Source organism: Corvus moneduloides, chromosome 2, assembly GCF_009650955.1.
Source record: "Corvus moneduloides isolate bCorMon1 chromosome 2, bCorMon1.pri, whole genome shotgun sequence".
Lineage (NCBI taxonomy): Eukaryota > Metazoa > Chordata > Aves > Passeriformes > Corvidae > Corvus > Corvus moneduloides.
Genome location: NC_045477.1, coordinates 96,584,084 through 96,603,334, shown reverse-complemented (window position 1 = coordinate 96,603,334; position 19,251 = coordinate 96,584,084). Strand labels below are relative to the sequence as shown.

At 42.6% G+C, this 19,251-nt stretch overlaps 1 protein-coding gene across 2 annotated transcripts in view; it reads right to left on the bottom strand.

The window, feature by feature from the left end:
* Positions 1-19,251, bottom strand: part of SH3RF3 (SH3 domain containing ring finger 3) — a 244,917-nt gene that overhangs the window by 5,180 nt on the left and 220,486 nt on the right. For both annotated transcript variants that reach the window (XM_032100460.1, XM_032100461.1), the window contains exon 9: positions 7,859-8,196. In XM_032100460.1, the coding sequence (XP_031956351.1) occupies positions 7,859-8,196 (338 nt within the window). The remainder of the gene's footprint in view (positions 1-7,858; positions 8,197-19,251) is intronic.

Sequence of the window (19,251 nt, the reverse complement as noted above, 5' to 3'; positions counted from 1 at the left end):
CATCTGTGGAACTGCTACACTTATATTATGAAGCTTTGCCAATTACACTCATTATGCAAATGAATGCACACATTATTTCAAACACTCTGCTGCAGTGTTGATTAATTAAATTATCAGAGTGGAACAATTTCAGCTAGGATGATGCCAAGTTTCAGATCTCACTACACTTATGCACAATCACAGCACATCGGAGCTCTGCATCAGGAACTCAAGAGGCCTTGAGAAAGAAAAAAGGTTGGACCTCAATATGAGTTGAGTGCTGTGGAGGTACTCACAGACCATTTTGGCAGGTCAGGAAACAGAAACTCAGAAAAAGGTGGTGTCTTGAGCAGGGTCACTCTAAAGACCCAGCTGGGACTGGCAGCACCTCGTGTCATACCAAAAGCACAGAGCCTTCCTTTTAAAGCCAAGCTTCGTCCTCAGAGTGATGAGCTGCTAGTCCCTAAATGGTTCACATGAGGAGGCAGGTGACCACACTCAACAGGAATGCATCCACCATCATAAAAGGGGTTCTACACAGCATCTTCTTAGCAATTTAGAAAAATAAATCTCAGTCACTGCATTACAAAATGAGGCACTTTTTCCCATTCAGGAAACCCTAAATGCTACGGTTTAAATTTAATTAACTACAGTACCTCACAAGATAGCACCGATGAGGTTTTTGATAGAACAACAAAATAACAGCTCCGAAAGACCTTGCAAATCAGTTAAGAGCTCCTCTGTGAGAGATGGAAAAAGATGCGATGCCTTTCCCCATGAGAGGTTTGAAGCAGGGCCTGGGAGAGGCAGCCCGGTGGGGGCTGCAGGGGCAGCAAGCGGGCAGTGTGCTGGCACAGGGAGCTGTGCCGCCCCTCCGCACCTCCAGGTGGCACCTCAGCCTCGCTTATCCTCCGGAACGGAATTGCAAGGACAGCTATTAGCCATATTTTTTTGGCAGAAAAGGTCTCTTCTCCCAGACATCCTCCCTCACTCCGAAAAAGGCAGTCCGGGATACTTCTATTTATAGCTCCCATTTTTATTTCCCTTTCTGTCCCCTTTTCAAGAATATGCTATAAAATTGTAGGTTTTCTTATACCAAACTGTCGCTTGGCATTTTAGATGGATCTCAGTCTTCTCAATTTTGTCTGTGCCACATTACACCTCTAAATTACCAAAATGCTAATTAGCTGGGCAACAATTATGATGACAAATGTGGCAACCACCTCTGACTACTATTAATAATATTTGGTATTTTCTGTTGTAAGTGGTGTAAATCTGCCTTATATAGTTACAATTCTGCCAAATGTTAATCATTTTGGCCCAAATTCTCCACAGTAGTTGGCTGTATCAGGCCAAGGGTCCAACATACAGCCCAGTAGCCTCATCACTTCCAAGAATAACATGAGGGGTTTTGCAGCACGAGCAGGACCCATATGAGCACTTCCACAAACTGCTCTCAGGTCCCATACTTGGGAGCAAAGACTTATCCTGTGGTCTCACTGGTCTGTCAGGGATAGTGTTCCTTCAGAAAATCACCCACTCTCAGCCAGGTTAAATGCATTCAAACCACCCCAAAATGGCACATGTTTAGGCTTGTATGAGCACTGAAAGTAAAATCTCTGCTGATTCATGCTCCAAGCTGTCCTAGCTCTGTGGGACCTCAGAGGTTGCATTTCTCTTCCTTTCTTAGCACTGGGCCCCTCTTTTGTTTTTCTCTTACGGGACAGACTTGATGTTGGACATGCTCAGGGCTGGCTGCCATGGCATCCTTGGATTGAGCACTTCATCCCTGGAGGCCACTGTCCAGGATGCGCAGTGGCCTGGGAAGGGTCTCTGGTGCCCAAGAGATAATACATGAAGAGAGGCTGCAAGTAGTATCAGCAAGGACAGGGGATGGGTTTTGCCCAGACAGGGAAACCCCAAGGAGCTGGAGAGTGGGGTAGAGAAAGGGACGAGGTGGAGGAAGAGGGAGGTGGATGGGAGAAAAACTGGGAGCAGAAGAAGAAATGCGACTGTGTGACTGTGATGAAAACTGGAAGCCCTGATAGAAAGTGTGGGTATGGCTGCTGAGGGGGGAAGCTCTGCTGAGCTGAGTCTGGGAGAGCAAAAAGCCTTGGTGGGAGGGAGCCTGGGGCAGGGACACGGCATCCCAAGAAATAGGAGACTGCATCAGTAGGGGCTGGCACTGGGGCTGAGGGTGGGATGGGCACCCTGGCAGCAATTACCTCACTGAGCTGGGAATAGGTCCATCCTCTGCTGCCAGCGAAGACCTTGCAATCCCACTGTCCCCTGTCTTCATAGCACTTGTTTTCACAGTCAAAAGAAACACCTCTCCCACCCAGCCCTTCATTTGCTACTCCTACTGAAATCTGGTAGGTGCAAATAAGACTCCTAACCTCAAACAAATGTCACATGATTTGAGTTCTGGTTTTGTTTCTTTTAAAGAAGCAAAATGATTAAAAATATCATGTGTGTAGATACATAAAGACATCTACAACCTTGAAATAACCCGAGTGTTTCACACTCATGCATCTGAGATGAAGAAACAGGCAAATAAAACTGCCCATGACTTTACTTCTGCTGCCTTGCAATATAATCTTCCATTATATGACTGCATACTATTTTTCCCATAGGATGCCTGCTTCATTTAGTGCACAAGATGCTACTCTGGATGTGAGTCAAGGTTCTGACATGGGACCCACCCCACCTTTTGCAGAGGTTGGAATATCTTTAGCAAGTGACCATGATGAAATTCACTGAGTAGTGCAGATGTGGAGAAAGTGGCTTCTCTTACTCCTCCAGCTGCAAAGCCTCGTGCCACACTTTCCACAGAGAAAGAGACTCATCTCATGCACACTGGCTGCGTAGGAGTCTTGTCTGGTCTAAATGACTCATACAGGCCCTCTGTCAGTGTGCAGGCAGGCACTGAACAGTATTGATCAGAACTGATCAGTAATTAAGGGCTGAACTCAGGCCTGGACACTGTAAAAAAAACCCCAAACCACTCATTGAGTAAATATGTGTATCCAGGACACTGATGGAACTAGAGCAACTTAAGAAAATGTGCAGTAAGGCAAATTAGGTCTTCAGGGCTAACCTCCAATGTGATCCCATTTACAGTGCTTGAATTTGGATGCTTACTGCAAGTTCTGTTTCTCAAAGTATTGTGCACTATAGATGCGTGAATCCAGTCCTGTGACTCCAACAGGTCTCTTATGCGTTAGGGGTACACAAATAGTTTTGGAGGAAATGGATAATCAGTGCCAATGGAGCATCTAGCCCAGCTGGCCATTGCTCTTGTTTACCAGTGGAGCTGTGTTTTTTCATCCTTTCACTGGTAAATTGCAGAACCTGCAAAGTACCTCTGCACACTACAAGCCAAAATCTGCTTCTCCGTAGTAGGGTGTCTGAATCAGCAGCCTTTGAAGAACAAGTCTCAGTTGGGTCTTTTACCTTTCTGCTGGAAATATCTCAGGATTCAATTTCTGAGATGGTTGATTCTAGTTTCCCAGTCCTAAGGCAGGCATCCCTACTCAGAGAAGCATTTAACCATGTGCATGCATGTCACTGTTCAGTCAGAAATTACTCCTTGGGTCATTTCTCTAGTATCACTTTCCAGGAATGAAAAGAACCCTTCTTCTGCTTTCTTTTTTGGCAAAGAAGACATACGAGCACAGCAAATTGAAGTCAATGGGTGTTAAGCACATGCTTGAATGCTTCCTTGAATTGGGATCTCAATCTCTAATGTGGCAGTGATTTGTAGAAAGATACATGGAAACATGGAAGGATCTATTTTAAGGGTCAAACTTACTGTTCCTATCTTATTCTGCAGCACTGTTGTGGCTATGACTTGGTTGAAGGCTGCACAAAAACCATAGAAACACAGTACAGATATGCCAGTCGTGACAGTAAGTCTGGCCACAGCTGCTTTATCACAATGTAACATGGCAGAGTTAGTGCCAGTTACTATAAAAGAGTCAACAACGCGTGACATGTTTTACTCAGGTTTGCCTCTGGGAACAGTGCCAGGCAGCGAGGGGAACATGACTCACGCACACACACATGCACACTCAACTCTCCTGTTTTGCTTAACGTACAGTCACATTTTCTTGAAGGGGGTGGCAAGGAAAGTATTTTGTTTTGGTGCTGCCAGGCACACAGCACACCCCTCCTGTGAGCTGACACCGTCAGGGGGATGTGGGCAAGGCTCTGGCACAGTGCCTGCCTCACCACAGTGTGTCCCTGTACTGGTCCCGTTTCTCGCACCAGCAGAAACTGGATGGAGCAGTAGGTGGAAAAGAGTGTGTGGGGCACACACAGCCTGACAGGGTATTCACTTGGCAGTCAATCACTGCCACATGAAGTGACAAGGACACCACCTGGGAAATTTCTCTGCCCTGCTGCTTGGACTGCTGGATGCTTTATGGCAGAGAGCAGCTGAAGGAATGTGGTTTTATAAACTGATAGTGGGAACTACACCCAGAAGGCAGAGATGGGCTCTGACTATCCCAGCAAACCAGACAAATATGAAGGCTAAATGACAGGAGAGCTAGGAGTAATTTCCTTCCTAATCCAGTCATCTATAGCCAGGCTTTGGAATATCAAGAAGAATAAAATTGTTTTCCTCTCTATGTACAAAAAAAAAAAAAAGACAGACTATAATCATTAATAGCACCTCCAAGAGGGTGAAGCTTGCTTGCTTCACCTTTCTGCCTACTGGCTGCAACACCCAGAAAGGTCTGCACTCTCAAGCAGCAGAATAGGCAATTCATCCCTTAAACAGTGAGTGAGCTGCAAGCAATCAGAGCCCTTTAATGCACCTCTTGGTGCACTGGGTTTGATCAGTAACCTGGATGTGGCGAGTGCTGGAGCTGCAAGCCAACCTCTATAGGAAAAGTAGCGGTGCTCTGCTGCCTGCATGAGCCTCATTTTGAATGCCGTAAATATTAAGGAATGTGCTACTTCTTCCAACCTTTCAGTGCTCTGTTTCTATGTGCACAGATGGGCGTTGGGAGACAGAAAGCCAAGTACAGCTAAGTGTACTGAAATGCTTTGCAGCTTTTTAAAATTTCATCCAGCATCTGAATCTGTTTATCTAACCTTTTTTTCCCTCTCCTCCCTTTTCTTTCTCAGAGAATTGCTCCTACTGTGCGGATGAAATGCATCAAAATGCAAACAAGCAAAATATGGAGCTGAGTGACGTTGAATGCAAGTTGCTCCATTGCCAGATGTGAAAAGAACAAGTGGTTTGAAAACCATAATTTGTTTTAAAAAAAATATAATTTGGTACTTCTGAGAAATTTGATGATTTAATGAGCACAGATGGATGTGGGATGAATTTCTAGCAGACAAGTGTTTAATGTATCTGCTCAGATTATTCCAGGACTAAGCATTATCCTTCCTAGTGCATGAAGGTAATTAATATTTCCCATTATGGACATGAAAAAACCCATATGATCAGTTAAGGAATGCAGATACACCAATGATATGGAAGTTAATTCATAAATCAATTAAAGAATCTTGCCTGCTGTGTATAATTATGGTTACTTCAATTATAGCTTATTTTCAGATATAAGACTCAGGAATCAAAATACGTAAAATCAGAGTAAGTTCCTTATCACCATATACTGCAGCTGGAAGTATTTACTCAGTTTTAGCACTCTAAATCTATTTGCTCCTGAATCCAGCACAGCTAAGAGAATGCAGGTAACCTTTGTCTCTCTGGTTCTATTCTGCCACTTAAAATAGTCATCAGTTAAATGTTTCCCTACCTGGACCACCCTCAGGTGGACTGAGAAATTTGTAGGGTATGGGACTAGCCCTGGCATATTAAATAATGTGTCTAGAGTTCTCTATAGTAAAGCTTTGAGAGCAGTGTATTAACACCCAGCTCTGGAGACATCAGAGGCTGTACTCCCCAGCTTCTTTTCACGGTTACATTTAACTAAAGGTGCAGCAGCCCACTGATGTAGTTACACTGGTGCTAAATCTGGTTTATATTGATTTAACTTTTCTTATAGCATTAATCTGAACTGATGTAGACCAAATTAAGTGTGCCTAAATAGGGATTGGTTTTTCACTCCTTTTACTAAATTGCTTTTTCATGGATTTTAAGGGCAAGAGACTACTGCGGTAGTCTGCTCTCACTGCCTTCATTACGATGCTGAAGGATTTGCCTGTATTTATTTCTGCTTCAAGTCTAACAGCTGCACCTGAACAAAAGCATCTCTTTTGGAAAAAAGGCCAAATCTAGTGTAAAAATATTCCCATGTCTGTCCTGACTGCAGTCTCCTACAGACTGTTACCATGCCATTCCTACACTCTTTACCAGGTCTGCCAGAGCTCACTGTGTCTCTCATTGCAAGTATATAGTTTAAAATCTTCCATTTTTCTTATGATGGTTCTCTGAGTCCACTTTGCATCAGATTATCCTCTTCTGAAATATACTGTTACTCTGCATTCACATCACCAGAATTAGTGATTGAATTAGTTCTGTAGCAACAGACCTGCCCTACCCATCACCCACATCCCACTTCACTCCTCATTCTGCAACAGGAAAGGTTTTATGTTGACAGTGCAGGTTCAGGACCCCACTCTTGTTGGGCTACACTACATACATTAATAACCATTTTCTAGTGATTTCTGATGTAGAATTAGATTTGATGCCAGTGAATTAATTTTCAATCCACTTAGTATCTGCTGGGTTGGTTGTGTACAGTTTGCTCAGCAAGAGGTTTTATGGTAACAAACCAGAAGCCTTAGGAAAGTTTAAATGTATTATGGTGTCGCTGTCAGCTTCTCAACCAAATTCCAGCCTTCATTCAGGAAAACACTGTACAAGTTATGGATTGTCCTGTAATCTCCCTTATTATGCATCATCTACTTCATGATCCCAACTGGATTCAGGGTCAGGTGGCTTGCCCAGTCCATTTCCTTCAGTCTCTTTCATACACTCAGACAAAACTAGTTTCTTTCCAACTTCTGTGATTTTAATGTTATTTCAAAATTGCTTTAAATACCAACTCAAGAGTGTTCCCTGAACGGCTCTTTGAAAATTCTTCAATGCTTTTGTGAAAAACATGTTTTCCTCAATCACCTTTTGAATGTAAAGTATTTCAACAGCACTGTAGCTGTGTATTATCTATTCCCTTCCCAGTTCTCAAACGGCAGTCTTGTAGAAAACATTTATCTGAGCCCAGTGTGACTCTGCATGTGGATTTGAATTGTCTCTTTTCTGCACCCCCCTACCTCTTTTCTGGTCAGTTACCTCTCTCTCCACCTGCTTTTGTGTTTTGGTGTTCCTATTCTTTTTTTTTCAGGTTTGCAAAGTCAGTTACTCCAAGGTACCAAAGTGCAGAGCAGGCTGCTGAAATGAACTCCAGAATCACCAGCACATCCCTCTCTAGAAATGAGCTAAATTTTTGGTAACAGGTCACTGAAGATGGCCATATCTGTAAGTATTCTAAACAAGAAGAATTTGAAACAGTCTTTGGTATTGCAGAACAGGACATGTCCAGATGAGACATACTATATCAAGTCCTTAAGCGAAAATACAGGAATCCCATTTAGAATGTGGCATTTGCCAACAGCATTTACACCATTTGGGCTGAGAAAGCACTGCTGTCCTCCACATTTAGACCAGGGCTCTACACTGTCATGGACAGGTGCTCTTGAACACTTCTTTAAACCTGCATGGTGTATCAACTGATTTTCAATGGGACAGGGCATGTAAGCCCTGTCTTCCTAAAAGACAGCTGAGCCACCTACAGTCAATCCATAGAACCTCAAAACTGCAACAACCCTTGAGCAAGTTAAACTTTCATCCCTCCTCCAAATGCTCCCCGTGGATGCAGACAACCTCAGGAGAAAAACAGCTTACCTTTCCCGGGGCAAAGGCTTGGGCTCTGGCCGAATAGCTGCCATGGAAGAGAGGGGTGGCCTGGCAGGTGAAGGGATGGAAAAATTCAAATCCAAGGAGCCTGTTTTCCTGTGCAGAGGCTCCAGCCCCATGGCTCCTTGCATTTCACTCTCGATAGGGCATGAGCCAGCTCTGCCGTGACTGGAGAGGGAGGACAGCTCAGGCCCCACTGCCCCTTGCAGAACTCCTTCAATGGCTGTCTGGGGGTCATGTGTGGGGGACACAGATGGTGGGGAGCGTGACTTCTTTTTTGTTGATGCTCCTGCTAGAAGTTTCAACAGCCCGCTCTTCTTCTCCTTCTGCAAAGGAACCAAACAAAACATGGGCAGTGAGGAGACATACCAACTCCCTTTGCTTTTGTTTTGGAAAACCTCAGTGTCGAGAGGCAGGAAACCTCTCAATACGGCCATAGAAATGGATCCAGGTAGAACTTGAGCTTTCTGTAATAAAGATCCTATGAAAATCCCTCCCCATCAAAAAAGGCTTCAACTCAGTAGAGCAAGGACCAAACATACTGCAAAGATTACCCCCCCCATTTTCAAATCTATCCAGGCAGTGATCATGTGCCTTTTGAAAGAAGGAGTGCAGCTACAGTGGTACAGCAAAGCTACAAACTTCCCATGCAGAGAAAATAGCAAGGAGAGCACTGCCTCTCTCTTCAAGGAGAATCCTGTTCCTCAATAGAGATATATCCCACAAGTGAAAAATCAGGACCCATGGCTAAAAACCTCTGCTGGGAAGCACAATGGGCTGAGGAGAGATTTCAGATCCCAGCCCACTGCAAGAGATTACTGCAATTCATTACTGCCTTTTACTACCTGATGCAGATTTACAGTAGGGAGAATGGAGGCACAAGAGTCGGGTTTAATGCCTCTTTCCAGAATGTGCTCCCCTTTACATCCTGCATCACACAGCAATAACTATTCGTGTCTCCCTCCTAGAAGTGGGTCACTTCCCCTCATGTGTTAAGGTAAACGTATCACCTTGATGTTTGAAGATAGACCACAAAATTCACAATTGGCAATTGCAGTGGCAGTGCATGGGAGGTTTCAAAGTTCTACAACGGTTTCTGACACAGAGAAATGAAAAGATGATAACAGCACCCTTTCAATTAATGGGGGAAAAAAAAGTTTAGCCTGCATTACTGAGGAAACACATCTGACCTTTTGGATTTTATAACAGTGTACGAAATCCTGCTGCACGTTTACCTCAAGCACACACAAATACCCAATACTGTCTTTGATCTTGAAAGTTTTTTGGCTAGAGGTTTGTATGTAGAAGCTGGCTATCCTCTGGTACATGCTCTACAATGCTAGGTTAGAGTTGCAACCAGCAATGCCGTGCAGTAAATTTTCCATTTTTAAAAATGATACAAGAAGTTCTGAAAAGGCCTATTAGATTTCTTACTCTTTTGTCAGAAGCACAAGCCATTACTCAAACTATCTTCAGAGACTCAAAGCTGTGAGGTTTAGCTGGATTTGATAATTTGCTCAATAATAGGATCCCAGGGGATAAAATCAAACCCAGAAATGGCAAGACTTATGGAAAAGAAACTATCTCTCTATATTTAAGCAGGAACACTCATTGGAAATATAAGCCAGTAATTTATTTATTCTCTGTAGACAAAATGTCCCATGCAAGGTTTAAAATCATGCTCTTTTATGTTCTGACTGCTGAAGTAATTTCTCAAAGCAGCTTTAAAGAATAGAAAGGATACAATAAAATAAATATAAGCTTTTAAAAGATGCTTGGATTTACTACAGTAAATGTACTAGGAGTATCTGGTATCTCTGCTTCCAAAGTTCTTGTCTGCACTCTTTAACTGCCATGGACCGGTAAGAAAACAGAAATACCTTAGATGTCAAGACACAGAAGAGATAAAAGGAAGCACAGTTGTCACAGATCCAAAGTCCACTGATTTTTGAAGAGCAGAGTCTGAAATGTGCATCCAGATCCTGGTCTCCTGCATACCACTGGTTATGTCTTAAAAGAGTGTTTTGCACTTACAGGATGAAAGGATCCATCCTGTGAAGATGTTCACCCAGGCAGAATCCATGGTAGCTAAGGGAGCCTGGCCATATGGCACCAGCAGGTTAAAAAAAATTAAATAAATTCCCCTGGAAACAACAGGAAAGCAGACCAAATGCCCCTGATAAATATCTTCTTTCCCTGATGGGAAGGGACTGTATGGAAATTGTGCATTCTGCAATTCACCTGAAACACCAGAAAAAATGCTTCAGTTTTTCTCTTGTTGTCTAATTAAGAAATATTGTTGTTGTCATCATTATATAAAATTTTTGCAAAACTCTTCTTTCCCTGTGGCACACTGAAACAACAGCTCTAATGATCCCAGCATCCTGTGTCAATATGTATTTGAAGGTGTCCAAAGGTCAGTGACAGAATACAATAGCCATTGTGGGGCTCTGGAGAAACGGCTATTGTGCAGCAGTGAGCACTTTGAGCCTCTTTAATTGGCAGCCTTGCAAATGCAAAGTAACCATGTGAACTAAAGCCCTGTATAACGAACAATTAATATTCCTATGTGGTAGCAGCTTTTCTAATTTTTGCTTCTAATTTAAATACCTTGGCAAGCTTTCATTAGAAAAGCCTTGTGAAACTTACACCATTTAAGGCACAGAAGCAAAAATATTTGGAATAAAGGAGGTGCATACACTCACACCCGCCTACACATTAAAAAGCAGATGAGTCTGACAGCCATTCAATTTTGTTTACAAGAACGGCTTCCACTCTTCAGGGTTAGCCCTGGCATAAATTTCTACTCTTAAGCTACTATCACTTAGATAACAGGAAGCTATAATGAACTTGCTGATCTACCCTTTGTTCTACTTTAATAAAAGGAAAAATAAAGAATTGATTTTTAGCCCCCACTGAGCAATTTACTAGACTTCTGAAACTAAGATCTGTAGTCTTGGAAGAGAGAAGATGACTTAATTCAATTGCTAAGCCTAGTCAAAACCTGAGCAGTACCATCCTTCCAGTCACGGCCTTGGGCAAGATTTAAGAGGTGACCTGATACCAACCACTTTGTGTGCGTGCAGATTAGACAATATGTCCAGCTCTTTCTCCCTTTGAGTCTGGCTCTCAGCCTTCTGCTATCGCATGGCCAGATCCTCTGCTGATGCGATCGGAGCATTTCAAGCAAAAGAAGGACTGTCAGGAAGTGATAATTTACTGTGATGTCTCTCATGAGAAACAGATCGGGTTTGAACCTTCTGTGATCAGCAGTTCAACCTAAACCACTTCATGCCTCCTCCCTCTATCTGTAAAATGGGACTAAGCTGAAACTCCTCCTTGTGCTGTGGGAATTTGTTAATGATTCCAGTGTTACAAAACTCTATATTTCCTTGGGAGCAACCAGCTCTTTTTCGGGGCTTTAATATTAAAAAAAAAAAAAAAAAAAAAGGGAATGGGGTGTTAGTATGCAGTCCCAGTAGTGATTTATTGCAAATGTCCAAGTATTATGAATTCATTTAATATTTAGTGTAATAGCAGCCATCCTTCACAAGAAATTAATATTTATATGTCTATTCAAGACAGTCCTTCAGCAGTTTCACTGTAAATCAATGAAGCATTAATGGGCATAAATGCTGTAGAGAAATCTACACTGATTGGTTACAGACTCCATTGCTTTTGAAAAGAGATAATAAGTTTACAGGGGACATATCTGATGACTTTCAGAAATTAAGTTTTTGAATTAAAAGAAAGATAGTTCACTTTTTTTCCATTCACAGATGGTTGTTTTATTGTTTTCTAGGAAATCTGTAATCTACTGAAACAGCTGTGTAATTATTGAGTTTTCTTTGTCTAGTAGCTACATTTCCAACTGACTGCAAACTGTGTTTGACATCCCTACCTCCTGAATCTGCCAAGGTCAGACCTTCACATCTGTGTTGATGGATGGATTCACAGTGTGGACAGCACTTCTCCCATCTCCTGGTTACTGCCCACATGTTTAACTGAATTTAAATCATCACCTTTGTGTTGCCCAGGTTTTATTCTAGGACATTCAGTGTCAAAACTTCCAAACCATTAATTTCAAAAGGATTCAAAGAAAAGCAAAAGAACAAGATTAGCCCTTACAAATAAATTCCAGGCTGCTTCTAGTTAAGAAAAAAAAATGGACTGGGAATGCAGACAGTATAGACAACTCAGAATTTTTTCTCTGGCAAAGCTTACAGTGGAGGCTCTGTTCCTATGGTGTAGCATGAAGGAATCTCAAAGGAAATCAGTCTCTAGCAGCACAAGGATGGGATGGGCAGCACTTCTGTGACCCTGAAGCATACCCTTAGGGAAGCCAGCACTTGGACAGGTGTAAGTTCCTCTTGTTATGCCACTGCGAGAATGTTTGGAAAAGTGAATACCGTCTGAGCTTAAGAACTCACGAAGGATTAGATCAAAATTAAAGTCTGAGATATGTAAATGTTGAAATATTTTGCTTCACAGTAATTGGGGATGATTTTTCCCCTCATTAATAACTCACTTGAAGATAATAACTAGCTCTTCTTTCAGCTTCAGAGATGAGATGAGCACAGAATGCAGCTACTTCATTGATGACTGAGTGATAATGGAGTCCCCAGTCTGCAAAGCAATAATCATGCCATAATCTAAATACCAATTTCATGTACTGGCTATATTAATATAGATATATTTTTTTTAAACCACCCAAATGCACAGAACATTCTGGTTTAGTTTTCTTCCTCTGCAGCTCCTAATACTTAATTTTCTACCTCTCCAGGTTCATTAAACAAATGAGGAAACCTTACTGCAGCTGATAGAAAAGCTGTCTCCAGTCACTGAAATGAGGTAATTTCTCATGCAACACCAGTTACATCAATAGATAAGAGAGCCAGAGAGAGAAGAAGAGGTTTCATTTAAAAATGAAGAAAAAAGAAACAAAACTGCTTAAATGCCGCCCTGAGCCCTACGAGGGCTCAAATGCCCTCACAAATCAGGAACTCGTCTATCAGTCAGTACCCCCAAACCACCACTTTTTATTGCTTGTTTTACTTGGTCAGTGCTTGTTTGAGTAAATTTAAGTTAATGGCTGGAAAACAGTGCATTTTTATTCTGATTCCATTGTGGCTACTGGTGATTGATGCTTGCATTGTAACAGTAGGTCGTATTTTGGGTTATGTCTCAGGAAAAAAGCTATCTGGGTTTTTTAAATCTGTAAAATTATTTGACTTCAGATTTTGATAATCTTTCAAAAAGCCCTGCCAACCCCCCCCAACCCAATATTGTCTCAAAGGAAAGCTTAAGGTCTGAAATGTCTTTGGATATGTATTTATCATTTGCAACTTGCCACTATTTCTCATGAGGAATCGATGACATGCTGAACAAGACAACAGCAATTACTTACTACACAATTTCTTCTGATTTTAGGGAAAGACTAGTTTAGTATCATATACTGTACGGAAATACTTGCCAAAGATTTAGTTTTCAATGGAGACAACTGTTCCTGGCCACAAGTCTATTATTATAATCTCAGTATACATGTTACATGCCAAGAAATAAAAAGGATTTTAGGATGACAGTATCTTTAGCTTTTAAATTCCAGTGACAGTAACATGCATACAGATGTGCACAAAAATATTAGACTTATTTATTATTAATTTGAAGATAGATACTATTAAAAACAGGGGAAAATAAGTAAAATGTCTTGCTAGACCTGACTGGGAATTTTAAAAGTTTTGAGAACAAAACTGAGAATAAGAAATTAGCGTTCAGGTCCCAATACAGCAAAGCACATAGGCACTTCATCATGTGCTCTTGTTGAACTAAGGCAGATGCAAGGCTCTAGAGACTACAAAAAGAGATAAAGAGGGAATCCAAAAATATATTTCAATATTCAATTTAGATGGAATATTAGATCTTTCAAACACTGGAGCAAAGTTAAAGGCTAGCTCAAAGGGAAAAAAAAAAGCAACTGGAGAGGAAGCAGAGAGTCTCAGCTATCATCAAGCTTCCCGGAGGCTGCCAAATTCAGAAAAGGTAGAAGGTAAAAGGGACTCTAACACGGTTAATAGTGAATGAGGGACAGATGACTTGCTACACTGACACTGTAGCAGTTTTAGTGCTACTTTTTCATGGGAACAGCTGAAACACAGCACAGTGGAAATGAGAACTACTGCTGTGATGAAGTAACTCAAAATTGTGTACAGATAAACTGAAATGCAAGAACACCACCAAAGAAGTGATGAAATCATGGTTCTCATGAAGACTGTGTGACATTTCCACTTATTTCTAAGCACCCACCCTCTCTAGAACTAAGATCAGATGGATGTGTTTTAGTCCTGATTTTAGTTCACCTCTTCCTTCTAAGTGTGAGCAACCTCTTTGGTACTCAAAAGGAAGCAGCAGGCCTGGTATCCTTGTACATTTCACATTCAGCTTCTTTCTTTGCTCAGCACTTCACTGCATTTTGATTATCCTACAACAGGTAAGGGAAGTTCGGCTCAAAGCACTGAGATCTCCCCTCTGCTCCCCTCTCCTGCCCACCACACTCCCTACATAGAGAGGCATCAAGTATACTTTGGGGATGCTCGGAAAGCAGAAAACTGACAGGAAATACTGACCTACAGAATCCCTTCCTGCAGAGAAGGTACTTGGGAAATGGATCAGTTATCTCCCACAGTACAAGAATTAGGGGGAACCTAAATGAGATTATCAGGCAAATGGTTGAAACTAAAAAATAGGAAGCACTTTTTCACACAACACATAATTAAATGGGGACTTCATGCACATAGTATTGTGGAAGCCAAAAGTATGAAGAGGTTCAAAGGGGATTAGACAAATTAATGGAGAACAGACCTAGCAAGGGCTATTAAAATAGTGGTATGAATCCAAACCTTCAGTGCTTCAGTAAATCCCAACAGGTAAATGAAACAGTACTTAGAGCATAGACAGGGTAACTCCACCTCACTATAAAGAGATCGTAAAAACAGTAACATTCTCAGAATTAGTGCTACGGTAAAAAATTTAGGTATTTTGGCAAAAGCTTAGGAAACAGGACTAAACCGGGAATGAGCCCTCCCCTGTGCCCTCTCAGCTTTGGGAAATCAGCTGTTCAGAGACTTCCTCAGCTGCAAGGGTCTGAGAGAGGGCAAAAGGCAGCCATCAGGATGCAGTGTCAGCCAAGGAAGAGACACAAAGGGTTGGGAACTGCAATCCCAGAGCACTTTCACAGCCCTGCAACTGCTGTTTGGATTCCTCAACTCCATCTCTGCTGTGCAAACCACAGATTGAGGGCTGCTGCACTCACATTGAACCAAGGAGCCTCACAAGTACCGGTGGCAGGGCTGACAAGGCCCTGTTCTTTCTTGGATACCAGTTTGCTTCCTAACCTGATGTTGCACTGCCTTTGTACATGCCAAGGGCTTCCTTGCAGCAACCACGGGGGTCTCCTACATTATGATACACCTTGTCTTGAAGACCTAACCTAATCTGAAGCCTAGAAATGTTACACCTTTGTTTTAATACAAATCAAGGTGCCTAAATGATTTAGGCAACTATGGAAGACTAACTGTACTTTCTAGAGAATTTATACAAAACATCTGGACAGACCATGAGCGTTCTTGTGAAATTCTAGGTTCATTTATTCAAACTAGAGGATAATCTATCACAGCTTGACCGACAGCACAGGATTCTGAAATGAGAAAAAGATGTACAAATAAATTAACTGCTAGACAAACTGCTTAAGATTAATGTTTCTAAACAAGATGATTTAGACTGACTGGTTAGCTTGCTGTTCCTTGTCTCTCATAAGGAAGTGAAAACGATTTATTGTCCTGGGAAGCACTGGGAGCAACATTCTCATTTTGCAGAAAGCCAGAGCAAGCTCACTCACTGAACACCTGAGTGAAACAGAATCAATGGCAGAAGTCACAATGTGCTTCGACATACTTCAGTCTTATACGTAGTTGGCTCTGGCTCTACCCATTCACAAGGGATAGATTTTGTTTCAGAAGCAAACAGTTAAAGTTGCTTGGCCTTGCTTTGTAATCTTGTTAAATGACAGGCAAATGACACTTGTACTTTTATGGAAAGCAGAAACATGAGGGTAAATGGTTTGGATTAGTGGCCATCTTGTGCCTTATCCCTGATGTATCTATCTATTCCTGCTTGGCTGATCTTGTTCCAGCAGCTGTGCCACCTCAGGCTGTAATTTCAGCACTTCCAACAAACTACATCGTATTGCGCTGGTCTGCACTCAGAGGGAAGATTGCTTGTGGAAAAATTAGGTATCACATGAGGCATATTCTTCTCTCAAAATCAATTCCCCATTGGAAGAGAAAAAAGGTCTGTCTGTGGACAGTGCAAAATTGCCAGAATTTGTGTGTACTAGACACTGGAAGACATTACAGTGAAATAATTCCTTCCAAGGATTAAACAGTTCCTAAAAGATGCATTTAGCTGGAGACTGAGGAGTCAGTTGAGACTGGCAGAATACATCATACCTGCATGGACTGCAGCCTAGAGGCGATCAAAGCAGAAGCTCCTCTTGCTTGTATTTCTGAAAATTATATGGGTTTTGCACTGCTGCTGGGTCAGCCTGGACTGAGTGAGGGACAGGAATGAGAGAGGCCCTGATGGTCCTCAGATGGTCTGACATTTTAGAAGCAGGTCCCTCACACAATCAAAGCCACAAGCATGAAGATTTTGCTCTCTCTGAAGGCTGACCTCCAGTTTTGGCAGCTATCACAGCACCAAATCTGAGTGAGCATCCCCCAAAAATTTCTGATTTATTTCATGCATTAAAAACATCAGGCCTTGTCCCTACTCCCTCTTACCATCATGACAGTGTATCTCAAACAAAGCAAGTGATACTACTAACATGCTCAAGCTGATGGCTTCTTTTCTAGGCTTAAGAGAAGCTCAGCCTCTCAGCACACAGGGGTGTGCAGGGAGTCACAGCTGCTATTTTTCCACGGGCATCACAGGCCCCGCTGGGATGTCTCTTGCATAGGGACAGAACTGTTGTCCTGCATATTGATGTGTAATCACTGAATATAATCACAAATAATTACTGAAGTGCGTAAGCTTTGCAGGCAAAGCAGCTGAGGTTTCTGCAACCTTCCCTGTCAGCTGTGTGACAGGCATTTTCACTCCTACTATGTTTCCAAGCAGCCCCGTGAATTACTCCTAGGACACACTAAGATGACTGAAATAGTTTTCTCTCATGAAGATCAATTGATCAAGTATACTCTCTAAAAAAATGAAGAAAGAATCCCAGAATAATTTTAAATTATTGCCAAGAAAGTGGCTTTCAGTGTCACAGGAATGACCAGGCATGTAAATGACAATTTCTTTGATAAAGTCACCAAGGAACTGTCACTTTCCAAATGCCACAACACTTGGGTTGTAATTACTAGTGAGCTTTGCAAGCAAAAAGCTTGCTTTCTCAAGTCTTGGCAGCACACGTCATAAGAGCATCCTCTCTTCAGCAAAAACTAATATTTCATCTTTTTTCCTAGTTCTATCTTTTTGCTGCTTAAAAAAATACCCCCTCCCACATTTGCTAAAAATACCTATCTTGGTTTGAAAGACAGGTGTCTGCTAAGGAAGGCAGAAGCCTGCCTTGGAATGGCAGATGCAACCCCCTTCCCTCCGAATTATTATAATTTTGAAATCAAGGGGCTTTTAGGCAAAGATGTGGGAAATAGGAATAACAGTTCTTTACTATTATATATCTATATGTGTATAACCAGTCAAACAAACAACAGTAACTATGGCAGTAACAGCAAACAATCACAAACGCAGTCCCAGCCTTCTCGGCTGTCGGGCCCTTTCCCCTCGGGTGCAGTTCCGCTCACAGCCGGCAGGGGCGCTGGCGGCTCCCGGTGAGCAGGGCAGGTGCGGTGGTTCCCCCGCGGCTGCAGGGGGCGCTCCGGAGCGAGCTCGGGGAGCACGCGGCACCGGTGCCCTGGGATCCCGGGGAGGGATGGAACAAACGCTTCGCAAACCCCCAGGCAGCCGATCCTGGTGTCCGGCCGGACCCTCGGGAACAGCAGGCTGGAACGGCAGAGACGAGCACAAATCCCGGGTGGCAGACGCGATGTATCCAAGCGGGGAACCCCCCGGAGGTCTGGGCAGGCTGGGAGAGCACGGCTACAACGCAGCAAAGGCTTGAAGCAACAGCGGGGGCAGGGTGGCCACAGCCCGGCTCCTAGCGGGGCAGGGAAGGTGGGCTTTGCGATCCCGGGGCTTCTCTAGCAGAAGGAAAAGCAGCTGAAGAAAGCAGCATTCCTCTCTGTCCAAAGGCTGAGACCTACTGCCCACACACCCAGGTGAAACAAAAAAAGTAGCCAGCTCTTTTGTTTTTCTGAAGTATCTGGCCGTTTGTTCCCATAGCAACACGCATGGGGGAAATTCCTTTAACATGGGAAAAAAAAAAAAAAAGAGAGCTCCTAAAACCCCAACATTATCCTATACTAAAGACGGGTCTTTAGGAATATAAAATTCCTCTTTGTTAAATTAAAGTGCAGAGCAAGAAGGATCAGCAATGAAAAACAGAGCTAACCAAAAAGAACGACTAGGGCATAAGCAGGGAAGGGGAGTCAATAGGACTGGGGGGTTTCGTTCGTTTTGTACTAACCCTGGTTTTACTTTGCTATCCTGTCCCTCCATTCTACCTTCCCTTCATTTGTCTGTTTAGTCCTCTTCTTTTTCCCTGACACATGACCTGCAGGTATGACCACATAATGAAATGCAACTGAGTTACACCGATTTAACTAATTACCGCTTGTCATGTGTGCCACCTAAGCCAATGTTCTCCATTGCCTCATCCTACCCCAACTGTGAGACAAAACACGTTAGCTCAACTGTCAGGCTTAAAGTGATTTGGGTAACCCAAGACGTCTGAGGATATTCTTTATGCCAGAGCTGACAGTAGGGTAATATCAGTGATGCAGCCACTGAGAAGCATCTCATATAGGCTACACACAGAGTCACATCTGTAACCTCAAGTGCTCTCCGAACACAAATTTGTTGCATGTCTGGATTGTGCTATGCAATAAGGCAGTGACATCTGGTTGGTGTTTTCATTTGCAACTACTGCAGAAATAATTACCAATGACAGCACATATACAGCATATTCCTCTTCACTCTGCTAGCTAGTTGACTGATGAAGAAGAGGCCAGTGTGACCTGAAATAAATGGTGAATCCTGACAATCATTGGAAAGAAATGGTCAATTTTAACACGTAAGTTAAAAATGCTTCTGTGGAGATGTTGGGCAAATACATCTCACATCTGAAAATGATGGAAACTATATAAAGATAAAATCACTACTGCACTGGAGCAGAAATGACAGCTTTGTCATTCCATCTCTGAGCC